At 43.6% G+C, this 20,035-nt stretch overlaps 1 protein-coding gene and 1 pseudogene across 1 annotated transcript in view; both read right to left on the reverse strand.

Moving 5' to 3' along the window:
• Nucleotides 1-797: 797 nt before the first annotated feature.
• LOC128572620 (WW domain-binding protein 11-like) overlaps nucleotides 798-20,035 on the reverse strand; it is a 33,346-nt gene continuing 14,108 nt past the window's right edge. Inside the window, exon 3 of the mRNA XM_053572589.1 lies at nucleotides 798-2,190. Within this exon, the coding sequence (XP_053428564.1) occupies nucleotides 1,955-2,190 (236 nt within the window). The 3' untranslated portion in view covers nucleotides 798-1,954. The remainder of the gene's footprint in view (nucleotides 2,191-20,035) is intronic.
• On the reverse strand, nucleotides 8,360-8,699 carry LOC128572266 (ATP synthase subunit g, mitochondrial-like; annotated as a pseudogene).

The following is a 20,035-nucleotide window of genomic DNA, read 5'->3' on the forward strand; positions in this document are numbered from 1 at the left end:
ATTTCCATGTTACCTGCACATTTACACCTCAGTCAGCACTCCCTGTCCCCACATGCTCTCCTTGTGATGATGCTTCAGGAGCTATCCATGTCAACTCAGACCTTATATCCAATGACCCTCAAAATACTGTAGTTAGGCATTCCCCTTTCTCTAGTACCCAGTTACCTGAGTAAATGGCCTTAATTCTTTTTTTTTTTTGAGACAGTGTCTCACTATGTCGCCCTCAGTAGAGTGCCATGGCGTCACAGCTCACAGCAACCTTAACTTACACACACAGCAACCTCAACCACAGCTCACAGCAACCTCCCTGGGCTTAAGAAATTCTCTTGCCTCAGCCTCCCAAGTAGCTGGGACTACAGGCACCTGCCACAAGGCCCAGCTATTATTTATTTTTGGTTGTAGCCAGTTAGGGGCTACCAGAGACATGTTTCTAAGACACAACGGATCGAGTAGTTGATGCTTCTGAACATTTTAAGAACAATGATAACTGCAACAACAATAAAAAATAGCCAGGCATTGTCGCGGGGGCCTGGAGTCCCAGCTACTTGGGAGGCTGAGGCAAAAGAATCGCCTAAGCCCAAAAGTTGGAGGTTGCTGTGAACTATGACGCTATGGCACTCTACTGAGGGTGACAAAATGAGACTGTCTCAAAACACACACACACACAGACACACGCACACACAATGAAAAAATAAAATATAATTATTTACATAGCATTGACATTGTATTTGTATTATAAGCAATGTAGAGATGATTTAAAGTGTGCAGGTTGTATGCAAATATAGCACCATTTTTTTTTTCCTGGTAGGAGTTGTTTTTTTTATTTGGGAAAAACTAGGGTCAACTCATTAACATGGAAGTTGACTGATACAAATATAGCACCATTTTATATCAGGGAGTTGAGCACTTGTGGATTTTGGCATCTGCAGAGGGTCTTTTTTGTTTGTTTTGTTTTTTGAGATAAAGTTTCCTTATGTCACCCTCGGTAGAGTACCATGGCGTCACAGCTCACAGCAACCTCCAACTCTTGGGCTTAAGCAATTCTCTTGTCTCAGCCTCCCAAGTAGCTGGGACTACAGGCACCCGGCCACAACACCCAGCTATTTTTTTGTTGAAGTTGTCATTGTTGTTTAGCAGGCTCTGGCCAGGTTCGAACACACCAGCCCCAGTGTATGTGGCTGGTGCCCTAACCACTGAGCTATGGGTTCTGAGTCTGCAGAGGGTCTTAGGACCAATTCCCCTTGGATACTGAGGGACAACTTCACTCTCTTCGTCAAATGAATGCTTCCAAATTTTAAAGATTTGAAAGAGAAGAAACTTACCATCTGAGACTACTTTTAAGTGTATAGTTCAGTAGTGTTGAAAGAGAAGCAATTTTTTTTTTTTTCAGTTTTTGGCCAGGGCTGGGTTTGAACCGGCCACCTCTGGTATATGGGGCCAGTGCCCTATCCTTTGAGCCACAGGCGCCACGCCGAGAAGCAATTTTTTTTTTTTAAGGAAATGGGCACAGAAATTAGTTCAGGACTAATTTCTATAAGTATTTTATACACTGAAATATTTGTTTAATGCTCCTCATTGTGTATTAGTTTGCCAGAATAATGTTAACTTTAAAAACTTTCACATGTTTCCATTGTAGGTAAAATTAGAATCTATGATATCTATTTCAAATATTCAAGAAATCAACTCATTTTTTTCACCCACTTACCAGTTCAAAGCCATTTGGAATGAAGTATAAAGTAGCGTAACTAAATCTAAGCAATCCCAAATAAATGCCCATTGTTTCTTGAGAGAAAGACAAGACATCACCAGTCTGAGGGACAGAAGAACACCCACATTACCATCTTGGATATACCATTTTCTCTCTGAATAAAAAGTGAGGCACACAGCTTTTCTATACAATAACTGGAATTGTGCACAGTCCCCCTCCACACTGCTCTGAAAATGAACTTTTGTTTTATGCAGATGTAGGCGAATTAGAATGAACAAAGGCCCACATTTTCAGGCTGAGAACATGCAACTGAAAATGAAAAACGGACTTTCCTTCTGTAAGACAGGAGACTAAATGGAAATGTTTTGCAGCCGGCTTGTTAAAGCAGACCCGAGATCTCTGAGTTCTGTCCTCTTCGCAGGTGGCTGGCTGTTGGCAAGTTCTTTCTGAGTGGTCCTGCTTACCGGTCTTGACACGGCCCACTGAAGAGAGAAACAGGAAGGAATCAGAATCTCTTTCTGGTCTCCTCCAGCCCATTATCTGCAAAGGTGACTGACTTTTTCCCACACTATCAGAGTAGCTAGTTCATTTTAAGGTCTGGACCACTTGCTATAGGGCAGAGCCCACAGAGATCTGATGGGGCTGGGACACTAAACTGCCCCTGAACTTTAAATGGAACTCTTACAGCAGAGGAATCCTGGAGACCAGTCTTTGAATGGCTGATGCTTGGTTATGTGCAGGTCCTGGGCATGAAGGTAGCCCTCAAAGTCCCTTTCTACCCTGTCCCCTGCACACACTCCATGTGGGTAAGTTCACTCTATAGCTGACAATAGCACCCTTGCAAACTTAGCAGCACGGCCAGGCGAGGTGGCTGTGTAGAGTGCTGTGGCATCACAGCTCACAGCAACCTCAGACTCTTGGGCTCAAGTGATCCTCTTGCCTTGGCCTCCTGATTAGCTGGGACTACAGGCACCTACCACAATGCCCGGCTATTTTTTAGAGATGGGGTCTCGCTCTTGAACTCTTGAGCTCAAGCAATTAACCTAACTTGGCGTCCCAAGTGCTAGGATAACAGGCATGAGCCACCCTGCCTGGCCTTATACTTAAAATTTTAATGTAATTTTCCTCTATATGCTGATAAATACAAAATCTGCTCCCCTAACCCTAACCTCGTCCATTTCTAACTCATGTATCCAACTGCACACAGGCCATTTCCTATCATTTCATGTAGATGGTTAATGGTTCTACATGAAGTTGATGCTACAATTTATTTTCCCAGCTTTTAAAAAAATTAATGTTATGGCTGGGTGAGGTGGTTCACATGAATAACCCTACTACTCTGGGAGGCCCAGGAGGGAGCAATCACTTGAGCTCAGGAGTTTGAGACCAGCCTGAGCAAGAGCAAGACCCCATCTCTGCTAAAAATAGAAAGACTTACATGGGTATGGTGGCAGGTACCTGCAGTCCCAGCTACTCAGGGATCATTTGTGCCCAGCAGTTTGGTTTGAGGTTGCTGTGAGTTAAGCTGATGCCACTGCACTCTAGTCTGAGTAAGACTCTGCCCCGAAAAAAATAAATAAATAAAAATGAAAATAAAAATCAATATTATACAGGCAAATTAACATAAAACTAACTTGCTTTAAAATTCACAAATTTTGCCCTTCAGAAACAGATTGTGACTTTTAATGACAAATATTTATCTCAATAAATATTCAATAAAATATACAGTACTACAAAGTCAAGTGTACTTTGTGATGAAAGTGTGTCAAACACTCTGTGAAGCTAGTGTATGATGCCCCATGATCATATCAATGTACACAGCTATGATTTAATATAAAATAAAATAAACAAAAAAACAAAGTCAAGTGTACTGTTCATGAAATCTGTCTAAATGTGAGAAACAGGTCTATCAAACCAAAGCTTTATGAAGCAATTCTCTTTAAGAGTACAGTACTACAGGCTGGGCATGGTGGCTCACATCTGTAATCCCAGCACTCTGGGAGGCAGAGGCAGGTGGATTGCTTGAACTCAAGAGTTCAAGACCAGCCCAACAAGAACAAGACCCATCTCTACTAAAAATAGAAAAATTAGCCAAGTGTGGTGGTGGGCACCTGTAGTCCCAGCTACTCAGGAGGCTGAGGCAGGAGGATCTTTTGAGCTCAAGAGTTTGAGCTAGCTTTGAGCTATGACTCTGTGGCACTCTAGCCTGGGACAACAAAGTGAGACTCTTTTTTTTTTCAAGAGAGAGTCTCACTATGTCACCCTCGCCAGCTAGCTTTTTTGTTGTAATTGTCATTGTTGTTTAGCTGACCCAGGCCGGGTTAGAACCCGCCAGTCTTGGTGTGTGTGGCCAGTGCCCTACCCACTGAGCTATGGGCACCGCCAGAGACTCTTTCTCAAAAAAAAAATAAGTATAGTATTATGGAGAAAGAAGAGTAAATGGGATTGGGCTAAGCAGGGGTCCTCAAACTTTTTAAACAGGGGGCCAGTTCACTGTCCCTCAGACTGTTGGAGGGCCGGACTATAGTTTAAAAAAAAAAATTTTAACAAATAAATTCCTATGCACACTGCACATATCTCATTTTGAAGTAAAAAAAAACAAAACGGGAACAAATACAATCACACTGCCTCATGTGGCCTCTGGGCTGTAGTTTGAGGACCCCTGGAAGGAATGCCGTAATTTATTTATTTATTTATTTTTTGTGGTTTTTGGCTGGGGCTGGGTTTGAACCCACCACCTCCGGCATATAGGACCGGCGCCCTACTCCTTGAGCCACAGGTGCCACCCCAAGGAATGCTGTAATTTAAAAAAAAGAGGAAGGCCTGGGCACAGTGGGAGCCTGAGGCAGGAGGATTACTTTGAGACCAGGAGTTTCAACCAGCCAGGCCAACATAAGTGAGACCCGCCCCCTCCAAATCTACTGTGGCAAATGGTATTTTCCAAATGTGGCTCCACGATATGTTCCTTCCCACGTGTTTCTTACAATAGGAAGTTGGCACTTCTTCCATTAAGTGATGGGGTCAATCTCCTCCCCCTTAAAGCTAAATAGACCTTTACGGCTGCCTTGACCAAGAGAGTTTGGCAGAAATGACACTATATGGTTTCCTGAAGCCACGTCATAAAAATGCCAAGCACTACCACCTTCCTCTGCTGGGACACCAGTTGGAATCCAGCTGCCCTGCCGTGAGGAACCCAAGCATCCCTGTGCGTAGGATTTGTGTGGGGTGTGGGGTCAAGAGTCCCACTGGGGGTCTCAGTCAACAACCAGCCTCAACCATCTAGCTGAGGGTGAGTAAAACCTTCAATTCCCAGTCACTAGGTTACCAAACTTTCCCATCTGGCCACGTGTGGGGACAAGCCATCTCCTCCTAGTCCTGCCCCAGTTGCAGGTTTGTAAGCAAAATGATCATTGAATGGGTGTTTAAGGCACTAGTTTGGGACTGTGTGTGGTGCAGCAGCAGACACCCAGGGCAGACACCGAATCATTATCTGCATTTTATGAAGGTCCTTCGGTGGTTCACAGGCTCATAAAATGTGAGAAGTGTGGACTTAAAATAAAATTCCGTGGGTGGCGCCTGCGGCTCAAAGGAGTAAGGTGCCAGCCCCATATGCCGGAGGTGGTGGGTTCAAACCCAACCCCAGCCAAAACTGCAAAAAAAAAAAAAATAAATAAATAAATAAAAATAAATAAATAAAATTATGTAACATTTAACTTTCCTACTGCCCTTAACGATGCAGATTGCAAATCGTGAGAAGCTGCATAACAAGTGAAAATCATATTTAGTGGAATTGTTTCCCAGAAAGCTGGATAATTGCTGCCTGTTAAATGTGCTGTGTCCTCTAAGGAGCTAGGCCTCGTCCAAATCTTGGGGCAGACTCACATTCGGAGGATATCTTCTCCACGAGAGTGAGAGAAAATTGGTAAAATAATACAGGAGGCAAGCTAAGAGATTTTATTAATTAATTACTTTTGAGACAGAGAGTCTCACTTTGTCACCCTGGGGAGAGTGTCCTGGCATAATAGCTCACAGCAAACTCAAACTTTTGGGCTCAAGAGATCCTCTTGCCTCAGTTTTCTATTTTTAGTAGAGATGGGGTTTCACTGTTGCTCAGGCTAATCTCCAACTCCTGAGCTCAGGCGACTCACCTGAGTGAGTCTCAGAGTGCTTGGATTACAGGTGTGAGCTACTTTGCCCAACCATGCTCAGGCTGGTCTTGAATTCCTAAGGTCAAGCCATCCTTCTTCCTCGGCTTCCTAGGACTAGCCATCCTTGAATTCCTGAGGTCAAGCCATCCTTCCTCGGCTAGGACTATAAGCGTGGGCCACCCTGTCCGGCATTTTCCCAGTTTCCAACCAGATGTGTTGCATAGGGTGGCCACAACTAGAGGTCATTTAGCATTCCTCCTAACCCTCTCAGCCTCACTGGGGCTTAGACTCCTGCAAAGAATGGCTCTGTAGCTGCTGCTACTTTAACTGCAGCTTTGCTTTATTCATTTACCAGTTATTAACAATAACTTATTAGTAGGAGCTTTTAGTTGCAAGCAACAGAAATAGATCCTGGCTAACTTAGCAGAGAAAGACTGATGGACTGGCCAACAGGGGCTCATGAACACAGCTGAAGGAGAAAGACCAATCCTGAAAAAGGGCAGGGACCAGGGAAGCTGTAAGCAGGGTCAGAAGATCAGTCCCAAGTACCTCCCCACCCACAGTGCTGCCAGGACACTAGGACTTTCCTCCACGAAACCCACCATGCTTGCATCACTGCCTCTGCGATGAGAGCCCTTTGGCTCCATAGTGAGAGGTGGATGTGAGACATGGGAGCCCAAGATCACCTTCCTCATAGAGGAAGGATTATTCCTGATAAGAAAACCAGGACATTGGCAGGGTGAGATGGTTCACACCTGTAATCCCAGCACTCTGGGAGGCCAAGGCAGGAGGATCACTTGAGCTCAGGAGTTGGAGACCAGCCTAAGCAAGAGTGAGACCCCATCTCTACTAAAAATAGAAAAATTAGCAAGGCATTGTGGCAGGCACCTGTAGTCCCAGCTACTGGGGAGGCTGGGGCAGGAGGATTCTTTGAGTCCAAGAATTTAAAATTGTTGTGAGGTAGGCTGATGCCACGACACTCTTCCCAGGGTGACAGAGTAAAACTCTGTCTCAAAAATAAATAAACAAAAGAAGAGAAAACCTGGATGCTATAAGGACGTGGGCTGATGCTGGACATTGGAAACCCTATGTATGCCTGCTACAGGTAATACATAGAATTTGTTTAAATCAATAATGCATGCTCATTGTGAAAAAAACCACGGTAGGGTGGCGCCTGTGGCTCAGTGAGTAGGGCACTGGCTCCATATGCCGAGGGTGGCGGGTTCAAACCCAGCCCCGGCCAAACTGCAACAAAAAAAAAAATAACCGGGCGTTGTGGCGGGCGCCTGTAGTCCCAGCTGCTCGGGAGGCTGAGTCAAGAGAATTGCGTAAGCCCAAGAGTTAGAGGTTGCTGTGAGCCGTGTGACACCATGGCACTCTACCTGAGGGTGGTACAGTGAGACTCTGTCTCTACAGGAAAAAAAAAAAAAAAAGAAAAAAAACACAGTATAGTCTTTCTATATGTTTGTGCTAAAACTGGGATTATATTATATATACTTTTATAAGCAACTTTTTTCACCTAGCAATATACTGTGATCATTTTTCCATGTTATGAACAGTTCATCAGCAACATGTTTTTTTTTTTTTTTTTTTTGTAGAGACAGAGTCTCACTTTATGGCCCTCGGTAGAGTGCCGTGGCATCACACAGCTCACAGCAACCTCCAACTCCTGGGCTTAAGCGATTCTCTTGTCTCAGCCTCCCGAGTAGCTGGGACTACAGGCACCCGCCACAACGCCCGGCTAAGCAACATGATTTTTTTTTATTTTTTTATTTTTTTTATTTTTTTATTTTTTTTTTTTTTGTAGAGACAGAGTCTCACTGTACCACCCTCGGTAGAGTGCCGTGGCGTCACACGGCTCACAGCAACCTCTAACTCTTGGGCTTACGCGATTCTCTTGCCTCAGCCTCCCGAGCAGCTGGGACTACAGGCGCCCGCCACAACGCCCGGAGCAACATGATTTTTTAATAGTGGTACAGTATTTTTTATCTGTAGTTATTTTAAATCACATATATATATTTTTTTGAGACAGAGTCCCACTTTGTCACCCTCTGTAGAGTCCCATGGTGTCACAGCTGACAGCAACCTCAAACTTTTGGGCTCAAGTGATTCTCTTGCCTCAACCTCCCAAGTGGCTGGGAATACAGGTGCCCGCCACAACCCCTAGCTATTTTTTAGAGACAAGGTGTAGCTCTTCTTTTTTTTTTTTTGGCCAGGGCTGGGTTTGAACCCGCCACCTCCGGCATATGGGACCGGCGCCCTACTCCTTGAGCCACAGGCGCCACCCCAAGGTGTAGCTCTTGCTCAGGCTGGTCTCGAACCTGTGAGCTCAGGCAATCTAACCTGAGCCTTGGCCTCCCAAGTGCTGAGATTACAGGCGTGAGCCACCGCGCCCGGCCCATAGTTTCTTTGGATGCATCTTATTTTATTCAGATAACAGTTTGATCACACATGGTTCACTCAGATAATATGTCAAATGTCATCAGAAGTTAAAGCTTGGTCTTCAAACATTATAGCCAATGATGCCACGCTTGCCTATGATCTCGCTGATGTAAAAACCACCTCCACACACACCTCAGTGGCCACCAAACCATTCAGCACAGATTCCTTAACTGTGAGCTGTTTGAAGCTACCACTTTGAGCACTATTTTTTTCAGGCTCTATAAAGCTCTAGGGAGCTCAGCAGGGGTTGGAGGAACCAGCTCAACCTTGGCAAAGTACCAAAATGTGGCCAATGGAGGCTTTGAATAAGTCACAGCAGAGTTCACTAGCGCCAGGGCCTTCTCTGCGAGGCTATGGACAAATTGAGCCATGGTGCTAGGATGGAGAGTCCATCACCTTGAAAGGCGGCTGAACGTTCACGTAATTTCTGTTTTACTTTTTACCAATGCAAATAATGCTGAGCTGGGTGTGGTGGCTCACGTCTGTAGTCCCAGCTACTTAGGAGGCTGAGGCAGGAGGACTGTTTGAGCTTAGGATTTCGAGGCCAGCCTAGACAACATTAGCAAGACCCATCTCAAAAAACCAACCAACACCCCCCCCAAAAAAAAATTAATAGTGCTGAGATGAACATGTACTTCTTATCTCATGTAATTTTCGTGATATCCGCGGGAGGTAAATGCTTTGATTATCTCCATTTCTCGGGTGAGGAGCATGGTGAAGGGAAGGTATGGCCAAGCTGCCAACCTCACACAGCTGCTGACAGCCACTAATTCACCTGAGGGTCACACAGATAGCGGATGGCATTACCAGCTTGAGCACCAACTCGGGCTTGTCCGACTGGGCAGCTCAGGTTCTGAATTTTAACTTCCTTCCTTCTTTCTTCTTCTCAAGTAGAAACGACTGGGTAAGCCACGAATATTCCAAATATTCAGACAAATCAGGAGGAGTGGAATAGAGGGGAGTGAAGGTTTTGTCTGTTTTTCTGGTGAGACAGTCTTGTTCTGTCACCCAGGTTAGAGTGCCATGGTGTCAGCCTACCTCACAGCAACCTCCAACTCCTGGACTCAAGCTATCCTCCTGCCTCAGCCTCCTGAGGAGCTGGGATGACAGGCACCCACCACAATGCTGGAGTAATTTTTTCTATTTTTAGTAGAGACAGGGTCTTCCTCTTGCTCAGGCTAGTCTCCAACTCCTGAGATCAAGCAATCCACCTGCCTCAGCCTCACCCAGTGCTAGGATTATAGGTGTGAGCCACTGTGCTGGGCTAATAAAGGCTTTTTTGATGCTGTCAACCTGCTCTTCAGAAAAGTCTGCACCAGTTTACACTGGCTCCCGAAATATATCAAAGTGTCTATTTCCCTCACCCTGGCCCATATCTGCTGGGCACCATCTTCATCAGAGGATCTTTACCAATGGAGCTGGTGACAAAAGTACATTGGTTTTTACATTTTGCATGGTTTGTGTTATGTTATAATGCTAGCCTATTTTTTATGATTGTTTACTGTGTGTTAGGAGGATGGAAGCTCTGAGAGGGTCAAGATTGTCATTGGTTTTGTCCACTGCAGTCTCCCCAGTGCCTGGGGCACAGTATTCAATCAGTAAAAATTTGCTGCATCGTTGAATGAATAAATGAATGTGCCGGGCATTGAGGTCAGTGCTGTACACGGATGATCTTATTATATAAAGTCCTCACAACACGCCCGTAGGCATGTCTCGCCCAATGGGCCCCTCAGGGGCATCACTTTCAACTTTCGGCTCAGCACTCCAAAGTAGAACTGCCTATCTCTCTTGGTTCTCCCCAGGATCCTCCCTAAATAAATTTCTTGCACAACATATGGGCTATACTTTAAATCAGATCATGCCACATATAACATGAATCTCCAAGTTTGGTAAAAACATGCCCATCCACTGTCCCGTGATGTAGTAGCAGAAAGAAATTTAATTTTTTTCCAAGGCTTGTTTTTTCAAATGCAGACAAACCTCATTTTTAAATTTAGCTTTGTGGCTCTGTGCTTGAGCCTTCAGTGCTTTCACGGAGATTTTCTGTTCTCCATAAAAAAAAGCACACTTGATCTCGTCACGGCTACATTAGGCCACATGGAAGGCCACAGACCCTGCTGATGTGTTCCTGGTTTTAGAAAACCTTATAAGAAACTTTGGTTCTCCTGGCACAGATCCCTTGTGCTCTCACAGACCCTGGTGCTGTTCCAGTGTTCTTGGTATAAAGGTAAACAGCTCTACCAGGGACTTGGGCCAGCCTAGTTTTGTTAGTGACTGTGTTGTAGCAAAGCCTACAGTGGTATGCCAAGCTCTGAATTACTCTGAATGCCTCTAAATGCTATCCTCAGAAAAGGAAAAATACATAAAAACATAATTTTATTTATAAAGATTGGGAAGAACTCTCTCTCCATGAAAAAATATTAACCTTTCATGCCTGCAATCCTAGCACTCTGGGAAGTTGAGGTGCATGGATAGCTGGAGCTCAGGAGTTTGAGACCAGCCTGAGCAACAGCGAGACCCCGTCTGTTCTAAAAACAGAAAAGCTAACTGGGCATTGTGGTGGGATCTGTAGACTCAGCTACTTGGGAGTCTGAGACAAGAGGATCCCTTGAGCACAGGAGTTTGAGCTTGCTGTGAGCTATGATGCCAGGGCACTCAACCCAGGGCGAATAAATGAGACTCTGTCTGAAAAAAAAAATTACCCTAATCTTTTGTTACATATTTTGCCAATATCTTCTATTATTTTCACTTGCCTTTTAATTCTATTGATGGTGTGCTTTTTTTTTTTTTCCCCTACAGACAGAGTCTCACTTTATCACCCTGGTAAAGAGCCGTGGTGTCACACAGCCCACAGCAACGTCCAACTCTCAACTCCTGGGCTTAGGTGACTCTCTTGCCTCAGCCTCCCAAGTAGCTGGGACTACAGGCGCTTGCCACAATGCCCGGCTATTTTTTGTTGTAGTTTGGCCAGGGCAGGGTTTGAAGCCGCCACCCTCAGTATATGGGGCCAGCGCCCTACCCACAGAGCCACAGGAGCTGCCCGTGTGTGTTTTTTTTTTAACTTGCAGATGTTTTACCTTTTTGGTAATAAAATCTGTCTTCCCCTTTATGGTTTCTCTCTTTGCTATTGTACATAGAAGTTTTTCTTTTATTTTTCTTTCTTTCTTTCTTTTTTTGAGACAGAGCTTCACTTTGTCACCCTCGGTAGAGTGTTATGGCATCACAGCTCATAGCAACCTCTAACTCTTGGGCTCAAGGGATTCTCTTGCCTCAGCCTCCAGAGTAGCTGGGACTACAGGCACCCGCCATGACGCCTGGTTATTTTTAGAGATGGGGTCTCACTCAGGCTGGTCCTGAACCTGTAAGCTCAGGGCAATCCACTCGCCTCGGCCTCCCAGAGTGCTAGGATTATAGCCATGAGCCACTGTGCCTGGCCATACGAAGTCTTTTCTACTTTAAGTAGGTAGACTAATAATCACATATAGTAGCCATTTCTGGAATTACCTAGAGGTGGAATACAAACCCTGGAGGTAAAATCAAGATCGTGGTGCACAGAAGCATTCCATTTCGACGTAACAGAACGAGATGAGCTTTGAAACTCTGAACCCCTCAGGCCCAGGGCATCAAGGTGCAAGATAGAAGCACTGATTCTCTCTCTTCTCCAGATCCTATAGGCTGGCACCACCTTCCCTGCAAAACATCCCTCCTAAATACTACTGCATGGACGGGTGAGGTGGCTCACGCCTGTAATCCTAAGGTTCCGGGAGGCCGAGGTGGGAGGATCACTCAAGCTCAGGAGTTGGAGAACAGTGTCAGCAACAGTGAGACCCTGTCTCTATCAAAAATAGAAAATTCTGGCTCAGCACTCATAGCACAATGGTTATGGCGCCAGCCACATTCACCAAGGCTGGTGGGTTCAAACCCAGCTTGGGCCAGCTAAACAACAATGACAACTGCAACAAAAAATAGCCGGGCGCTGTGGCGGGTGTCTGTAGTCCCAGCTACTTGGGAGGCTGAGGCAAGAGAATCACTTAAGCCCAAGAGTTTGAGGTTTCTATGAGCTGTGACGCCATGGAACTCTACTGAGGGCAACATAGTAAGATTCTGTCTCAAAAAAAAAAAAAAAAAAATCAGCTGGGTGTGGTGGCAGGCACCTGTAGTCCCAGCTATACTCAGGAGTCTGAGGCAGGAGGATCACTCAAGCCCAGGAGTTTGAGGCTGCAATAAGCTGTGAACACACCCCTGTACTCTAGCCCGGGGAACAATGTGAGACTCTGTCTCAAAAAATACATATATACAGGGCAGCTCCTGTGGCTCAAAGGAATAGGGCGCTGGCCGCATATGCTGGAGGTGGCGGGTTCAAACTCAGCCCCGGCCAAAACTGAAAAAAAAAAAAAAAAATATATATATATATATATATATATATACATACATATAAATATACTACTGAAGTCCCTTGGGGTCAGTACTTTGGGTTTTACCTAGACCTGTAGGTGACAGGACATATATTTTGTGCTTTCTGATATTTATTTATAGAGTTTTCCTTATAAGGCTTCAAAGGACTGAACAACAACAAAAACTACCTTCAAAACAGTCCTCTACAGTAGTTGAAAATTATCTATGGATGAAAAAGAAAATAAAAAAAAAATCTCCAGCAAATGTAATATATGTCAAAACATGTTCTACGCACAAGAGTGTTAGCTAAACAGAAGGGATTTGCGACATACAAAATGAGTGAGCTGGTAATGAGTAGTAATGAATTCTAAGTATTCATCGAATTCCAATGAATGCCAAGTAAAGGGCCCTACCTCCCGTCCGTGGGGGCTACAGGAAGGTGGGAAGCATATTTAACTTAACTGTGGATCTACCTTGATTGAGCCCATTAATGGTCTGGACGTGGTTTCACCTTACAGAAGTCGCAGCAAGTGCAATGTCATTCTTTGGGCTACATCATTATCCAAAGTGCCTCCAGTCCGTATTAGGGCCTCCCTCTGTCCTGATGGAAAGAGATATAAAGATACAGCAGCAGACTGAGGATGTGTGATGACAAGGAGGAATGGTAATTAGTTGCTAATTAGAATTTTCTGAAATACCAGGGCAATCATTGTAGGAAAAATCCCACTCCATGTTGTATGTAAGTTTGAAAATGCCCCAGGGTAGCTATTCATTTCTGAAAACGGCAGCAGGTATGAGCACTTCCGTTGAGGTTAACGGACATTTCTACTTCTACTCAGTTGGCAGAGGTTACCACTTGATATTTTTCATGAAGCTACATCAGTCTGGTGTCTATACCCAGATTGTGTGTTTTATAAATTTAAAAATTTTTTTTGATTTTATTCTAAATAAAAGACAAGAAATCAGCTTTAAAACATTTTTTCCCCCACCTTGGATGACTGGATTCAGTCCTCTTTCTTTTTCCCTAGGAGATGTGTTTTTTTTTCTTTTCATCAGGGAGAGGTACTTAGGTTGCCTACGATCATGAAGACAGAAACAAATCTCAAACACCAAGTCACATTGTCCTTATAGGATAGACCTTAATTCATGGCGATACATTCCAGACCCTTGAACAACAACTAGTCAGCAGAAACTTGGCCAAATGATTCTTTTAACCTCAAATTACAATTGAAAACCTCATTTGAACCAGTAAAAAGTTAGGGAAGCAATCCAGAACATAGTCAAATAATGGAGTCTAGATTTTACCTAGCTACAAAAATAGTAAGTTCTGTATCTTGCCCTTGTATTTAAGGGCAGCACCTGTGGGTCAAGGAGTAGGGTGCCGGCCCCATATACTGTGGGTTCAAACCTGGCCCCGGCCAAAAACTGCAAAAAAAAAAAATAAAAGATTTGAATTTAATAAGATGCAATATAGCTACCATGTACTAAGTCTATTAATGCATAAAAATAATGCCCACTAGTTTCATTGGGGGTAGGCCTTATTTTTTCAAATTCAACTCAGAAAATACTTAAACATCTTTTTTTAATTTTTTTTTTTGCAGTTTTTTGGCCAGGGGGCTGGGTTTGAACCTGCCACCTCTGATATATGGGGCTGGCACCCTACTCCTTTGAGCCACAGGTGCCGCCCAATATGACACTTAAACCGATTTGTTTGGCTGATCCTATATATATATATCTATATATTTTTTGAGATAGAGTCTCACTTTGTCACCCTGGAGAGAGAGTGCCATGGCATCATACTGCACAGAAACCTCAGACTCTTGGGCTCAAGTGATTCTCTTGTCTCAGCCTCCCAAGTAGCTGGGTCTACAGGCACCTGCCACAAGGCCCCGCTATTTTTTTTTTTTTTCAAGATGAGGTCTTGCTCTAGCTCAGGCTGGTCTCGCACCCGTGAGCTCAGCCAATCCACCTGCTTTGGCCTCCCCAGTGCTAGGATTACAGGCGTGAGCCACTGCTCCTGCCTTTTTTCTTTTTTTTTGAGACAGGGTCTTGTTCTGTTCCCCAGTGCAATGGTATGATCATAGCTCACTGCAAACTCAAACTTTTCTTTTCTTTTGAGACAGAGTCTCACTCTGTTGCCCTTGGTAGAGTGTCCGCTCATAGCAACCTCAAACTCTTGAGCTCAGGAGATACTCTTGCCTTAGCCTCCTGAGTAGCTGGGACTATAGGCACCTGCCACTACTCCTGGCTAGTTTTTTTTTTCTATTTTTAGTAGAGATGGGGTCTCACTCTTAGTCAGGCTGGTCTTGAACTCCTAAGCTCAGACAATCCACCCACCTGGGCCTCCCAAAGTGCTAGGATTACAGACATGAGCCACTGCACCCAGCCAAACTCAAACTTCGGGGCTCAAGCAATCTTCCTGCCTCAGCCTCCCAAGTAGTTGGGACTATAGGTATGTGCCACCATACCTGGATAATTGTTCTGTTTTGTAAAAACAGGTCTCACTATGTTGCTCAGGCTGGTCTTGAACTCCTGGCCTCAGCTTCCCAAAGTGCTGGGATTACAGGCATAAGCCACTATGCCTGGTTGATCCTGTATGTATTGAACTATTTTGCATCTTACCAGGTAGGAACATAATTATCTTATTATACCAAGCCCAGTGTGTTAGTTATCTATTGCTATGTTAACAAACTGCTGTAAAACTTAGTGGCTTACAAGAACAAAAATTATGATTTTTATACAGGGAAAGCAGAGAGTTGTTTCTCTTATTGTTTTTTCTCTGCACCGTCTATTTGGGAAACAATGACTCCTTAACTTTCAGTCTGTGTGGTTTTGGGAGGCTGACAGCTCCCCCTTACCCTGGCCCTGAAAATAGGCTGGGTGGTGTCCCTGGCTGGCCAGTAACAATAGTTGAACTTACAAGCCAAAGTGAGTGATTCAAGTATAGCCATTTAGAGTCCTTTTCAGGAAATGATATTACTGCTACAGAAAAAGTGTCTCAAAAGAGCACAGGTGCCGTGGAACACAAAAAACTGGAATTTCTTCTGTCTTTCATCCTTACACATAGACCTATGTGGTCTATGTGGAAAAAAATCTTAGAATGAATCCAGAACAAAATAAAACAGCCGAAAGATAGGAAGCTTAGACCACATTCTCAGGGCCTCCCTTGCCTTCCCACACTCAGCCATGCCTGAGCCAGTCTTTTTTCTTTTTTCAAGATATTTGATTTTATTTCTTGTTTTATTCTATTTTCTATTTTATTATTTTACTTTCTTTTACTTTATTAGTCTCCACTTTTGTCACTTGCAACAAAAATGGCCCCGACTAATAAATCCAGATGTCACGAATATAGTCCCAAATAGCTTCCTTTAACAAAACCATCACAGCAGTGCCTTTTATGAAAATATCTACATATGTCAAGTACGTTTATATTTTTCAGCCTTATCAGCTTAACACTTGGAAAACTCAGCTCCACGTGTTTCCTATTGGGTGAAGTATTTCCTTAAATTTACTTTCCTCGAGATTCAGGAAACATCTTCTTGTTCCATTTAAAGTTCCCTAAGGGAGAAAGGCCTTCTGAATTATGACCAGTGCTCCTCAACGTGCAGCGTGGTTTCTGGTCCCCTGGCGTATCTTCAGTAACCATTTAATGAATGAATGAGTAAATGAATCTTCTAAGTGTAAATGTAGATGATTTCCCCCAAAGTTCCATATCTTATTTCTGCCCACGTGAAGACGAATTCAATATTTTCTGCCTGTTCACATAGCCTCCTGCTGACTTGAGGTTATGCTCGTCTACTTGAGCTTTTCTTAATGAGAAGAATAAGTGTCCTTGTGCCTTCCCACCTCTAAATAATTCATTAAAATATTAAAAAATAGTCATGGGGAATGCCAGTGTTTATACTCCTTCCTCCAAGAAGTGCCCTTTTATCCTAAAAAGCATTGTTTCTGGTCTCTAAGCAGCTCCCCCTTGCATTGTACCAGCCTCAGCGCACCATGATGACTCAATTTTTAAAAGTCTTTTGTGTGGAACTTCGTGAAAGGCTTTTTGAAAATATAAATAGACTCCATTCATGAGCTTTTGTCCATATGCACATGTGCCTCCTAAAAGAGCTTTAATGGATTGACCAGGCCTGATTGCCTTTTATTGAAACCATACATTCGTCAGAGCCTTCCTTGACTCATCCAGCCATGTTGGCATGGCAATTATCTTTTGGGGCAAAGGGGTGGGGCCCTTCCCTGTCGCTCTGCTTTGACTGGGTTGTTAATCTTTGCCAGGTATTGCAGAAAAATGTAGGGTTAAGACTGCCAAAATTGGCTTGGCGCCTGTAGCTCAAGCAGCTAGGACGCCAGCCACATACACCAGAGCTGGCGGGTTCAAATCCACCCTGGGCCTGTCAAACAACAATCTACCCTCTGGAGCTCCCAGAGTGCTAGGATTACAGGTGTGAGCCACTATGCCCCACCTGCTTTTCTTTTTCTAGATTCACAATTCAATCAAGCATTTGGCAATTATGCCTCATTCGGCTCTTTTTATTTGTCACCCCCCACAATTTATATGTTGAAATCCTAAACCCCAAGGTGAGCCCACATAAATCAGATACAGGTACAAGGGAGCTCATTGTCCCTTTTGCCACATGAGGAAAGGGCTTGACAGTGCCAACCGTGAATCAGAAAGTGGATCCTCACCAGACACCATACCTGCTAGCACCTTGATCTTGGACTTTCCAGACTCCAGAATGGTGTGAAATAAATTTCAGTTGTTGCCAAACCATCCAGCTTATTGTATTTTGTTACAAAAGCTCCTTTACCATAGGCTTTGAGGTCAGTGGCTGACCCCTGTAATTTCAGCACTCTGGGAGGCCAAGGCAGGTGGATCCCTTGAGCTCAGGAGTTCGAGACCAGCTTGAGCAAAAGAGAGACCCTGTCTCTAAAAATTACCTGAGCAGACACCTTTAGTCCAAGTTACTTGTGAGGCTGAGGCTAGAGGATCACTTGAGCCCAAGAGTTTGAGGTTGCTGTGAGCTGTGACACCAGAGTACTCTACTGAAGTCGGCAGAGTGAGACTCTGTCTCACACACAAAAAAGCTCCCTATGGACTAAGAAAATTCTTCTGCCTTTTACGTCTTTTATAACGTTGATAATTTTGTGGAGCTCAGGCCTGCTATCTCATTGAATTTAGATTTCAAAGAATTGTGATATTGTTAGTAAATTTTATGACAATTTGGAAGAGAAAAACTACTCATTACTTTGGACTTATATTCATCCTGTCACTTTGAAGACTATCCTAAATTTTGTACGAGAATAAACCTCATTTTAAGAACTAACATACACTAAAATTGCTCAATGACTTAAGTGTGCTATTATAGAGCTTAGAAGTAGAAAATATCTGATACTACCTATTTTTTTCCTGGTGAAGGGAAAAGCATTTGAGATATCTTAGCTCTATTTTGTTTTGTCATTTTTGTTTTAGGATCACAGAGTTACTTGACTTTTTTCTTTTATTATTATCATAAAGATATATACCATTAGGCTACAATGCTTGCATTCGTAAGATAAAAGTCCAGGTTGTACTTGAGCCATTCACCCAGGAGGTGTGCCCTTACAGAACTCCTTCCCCCCACTCCCCTTCCTCCTTTCTTGTATTTATTTATTTACTTACTTACTTATTTTTTGAGACAGAGTCTCACTATGTCACCCTCCGTAGAGTGCCCTCACGTCATAGCTCACAGCAACCTCCAACTCTTGGGCTTAAGCAATTCTCTTGCCTTAGCCTCCCAAGTAGCTGGGACTACAGGTGCCTGCCACAACGCCCGGCTATTTTTTGGTTGCAGTTGTCATTGTTGTTTAGCAGGCCTGGGCTGGGTTCCAACCTGCCAGGTCCAGTATATGTGGCTGGCGCCCTAGCTGCTGAACTAGAGGCACCGAGCCTTCTTTCTTGAATTTAATTGCTTTTTTCTCTTATGAGGGTCTGCAGTTGTTCATCTACTAATTTCAAATCAGTATTGGTATGTGGGATGTTTGCTTTTCCATTCTTGAGATGAAATTCTCCTTTACTAAGGAGAACGTTCTTCAATTCCATCCATGTAAGTACAAAAGATGTAAAGTCTCCATCATTTTTATGGCTGAATAGTACTCCATGGCATACATATACCACAGTTCATTAATTCACTCATGGGTTGATGGGTACTTGGGTTGTTAACACATCTTTGAGATTGTGAATTGAGCTGCTGTAAACATTCAAATGCAAATGTCCTTATGAGAACATGATTTTTTTTCTTCTGGGCAGATGCTTAGAAATGGGATTGCGGGATCAAATGAGAGGTCTACTTTTAGCTCTTTTAACTAACTTTTTAATAAGCCCTGTTCTTGTGTGGTCTATGTGGAAAGTCAATTCTTTCATCTAACCAACAGCTGAACTTGTTGTATACTTCTCTATGTAAAAAGAAATAGAAAAACGCTTGTTATTTTAGAACACCAGAATGTGCAAGAGAAAAACAAATGCATTTTTTTTTCCCCCTGATGAAAACGACTTCATTTTGCTTCCGGAATTTCAAAACTACCATCTGGTAGTCAACCCTGTTTTTCCACCAGATGGCAATAACCCATAATGGGTGAGCAGGGTGAATGGAATGTACACAAAACAGCACAGGGTGTGAGCGTTTAAAGGGCTGTGAGCTCGCTATGTGGAAATGTGAGAAAAAGGCTGAGTCCCAGGAGAAGAGGCTAAGTAATGGATTGCTAAATCTGTCTAGCAAGCTAACAACATCCATCATAAAAGGGGTCATGTCATTCATCTTTGATTTATTAGTGCAAAATATAAGAGCAAAAAGGGTTGCATCATTTGTTACTTTTTTGGTTTGCTTTGTTTTCCAAATCACGTATGATGGAACAGCTGATGGAACAGAGAAATTGTTGATATTCAAATGGAATTAATCAGATTCAGTACCAAAAGGATATCATAAGTTCCTAATAGAAGAGACAAATTCAGAACAGAGTATTTTAGGAAAAAAGAGGGGAAAGGAACTGGCTGATGAACAGGCCATTTCTCTCCCCTTCTACCTAGTTGGGAGGAGGAATTCTTGAAAAAAAGTGACACTCCTATTTTTCCAAAATCTGTTCAACTGAGTCTACCTACCCAGTTTTGATTTTAGGTGGTACAATACAAACCTAACCCAATGCTATTCTTTTTTGTTGTTGTTGTTTAGCAGGCCAGGGCTGGGTTGGAACCCCCCAGCCCTGGAGCATGTGGCTAGAGCCCTAACCGAGGAGACATGGGTGCCTCCCCCCAATGCTAGTCTATCTCATGCAAATAACTCACAGCGGGCTAGTGTTAAAAATT

The sequence above is a fragment of the Nycticebus coucang genome, chromosome 20 (assembly GCF_027406575.1).
Source record: "Nycticebus coucang isolate mNycCou1 chromosome 20, mNycCou1.pri, whole genome shotgun sequence".
Taxonomy (NCBI): Eukaryota; Metazoa; Chordata; class Mammalia; order Primates; family Lorisidae; genus Nycticebus; species Nycticebus coucang.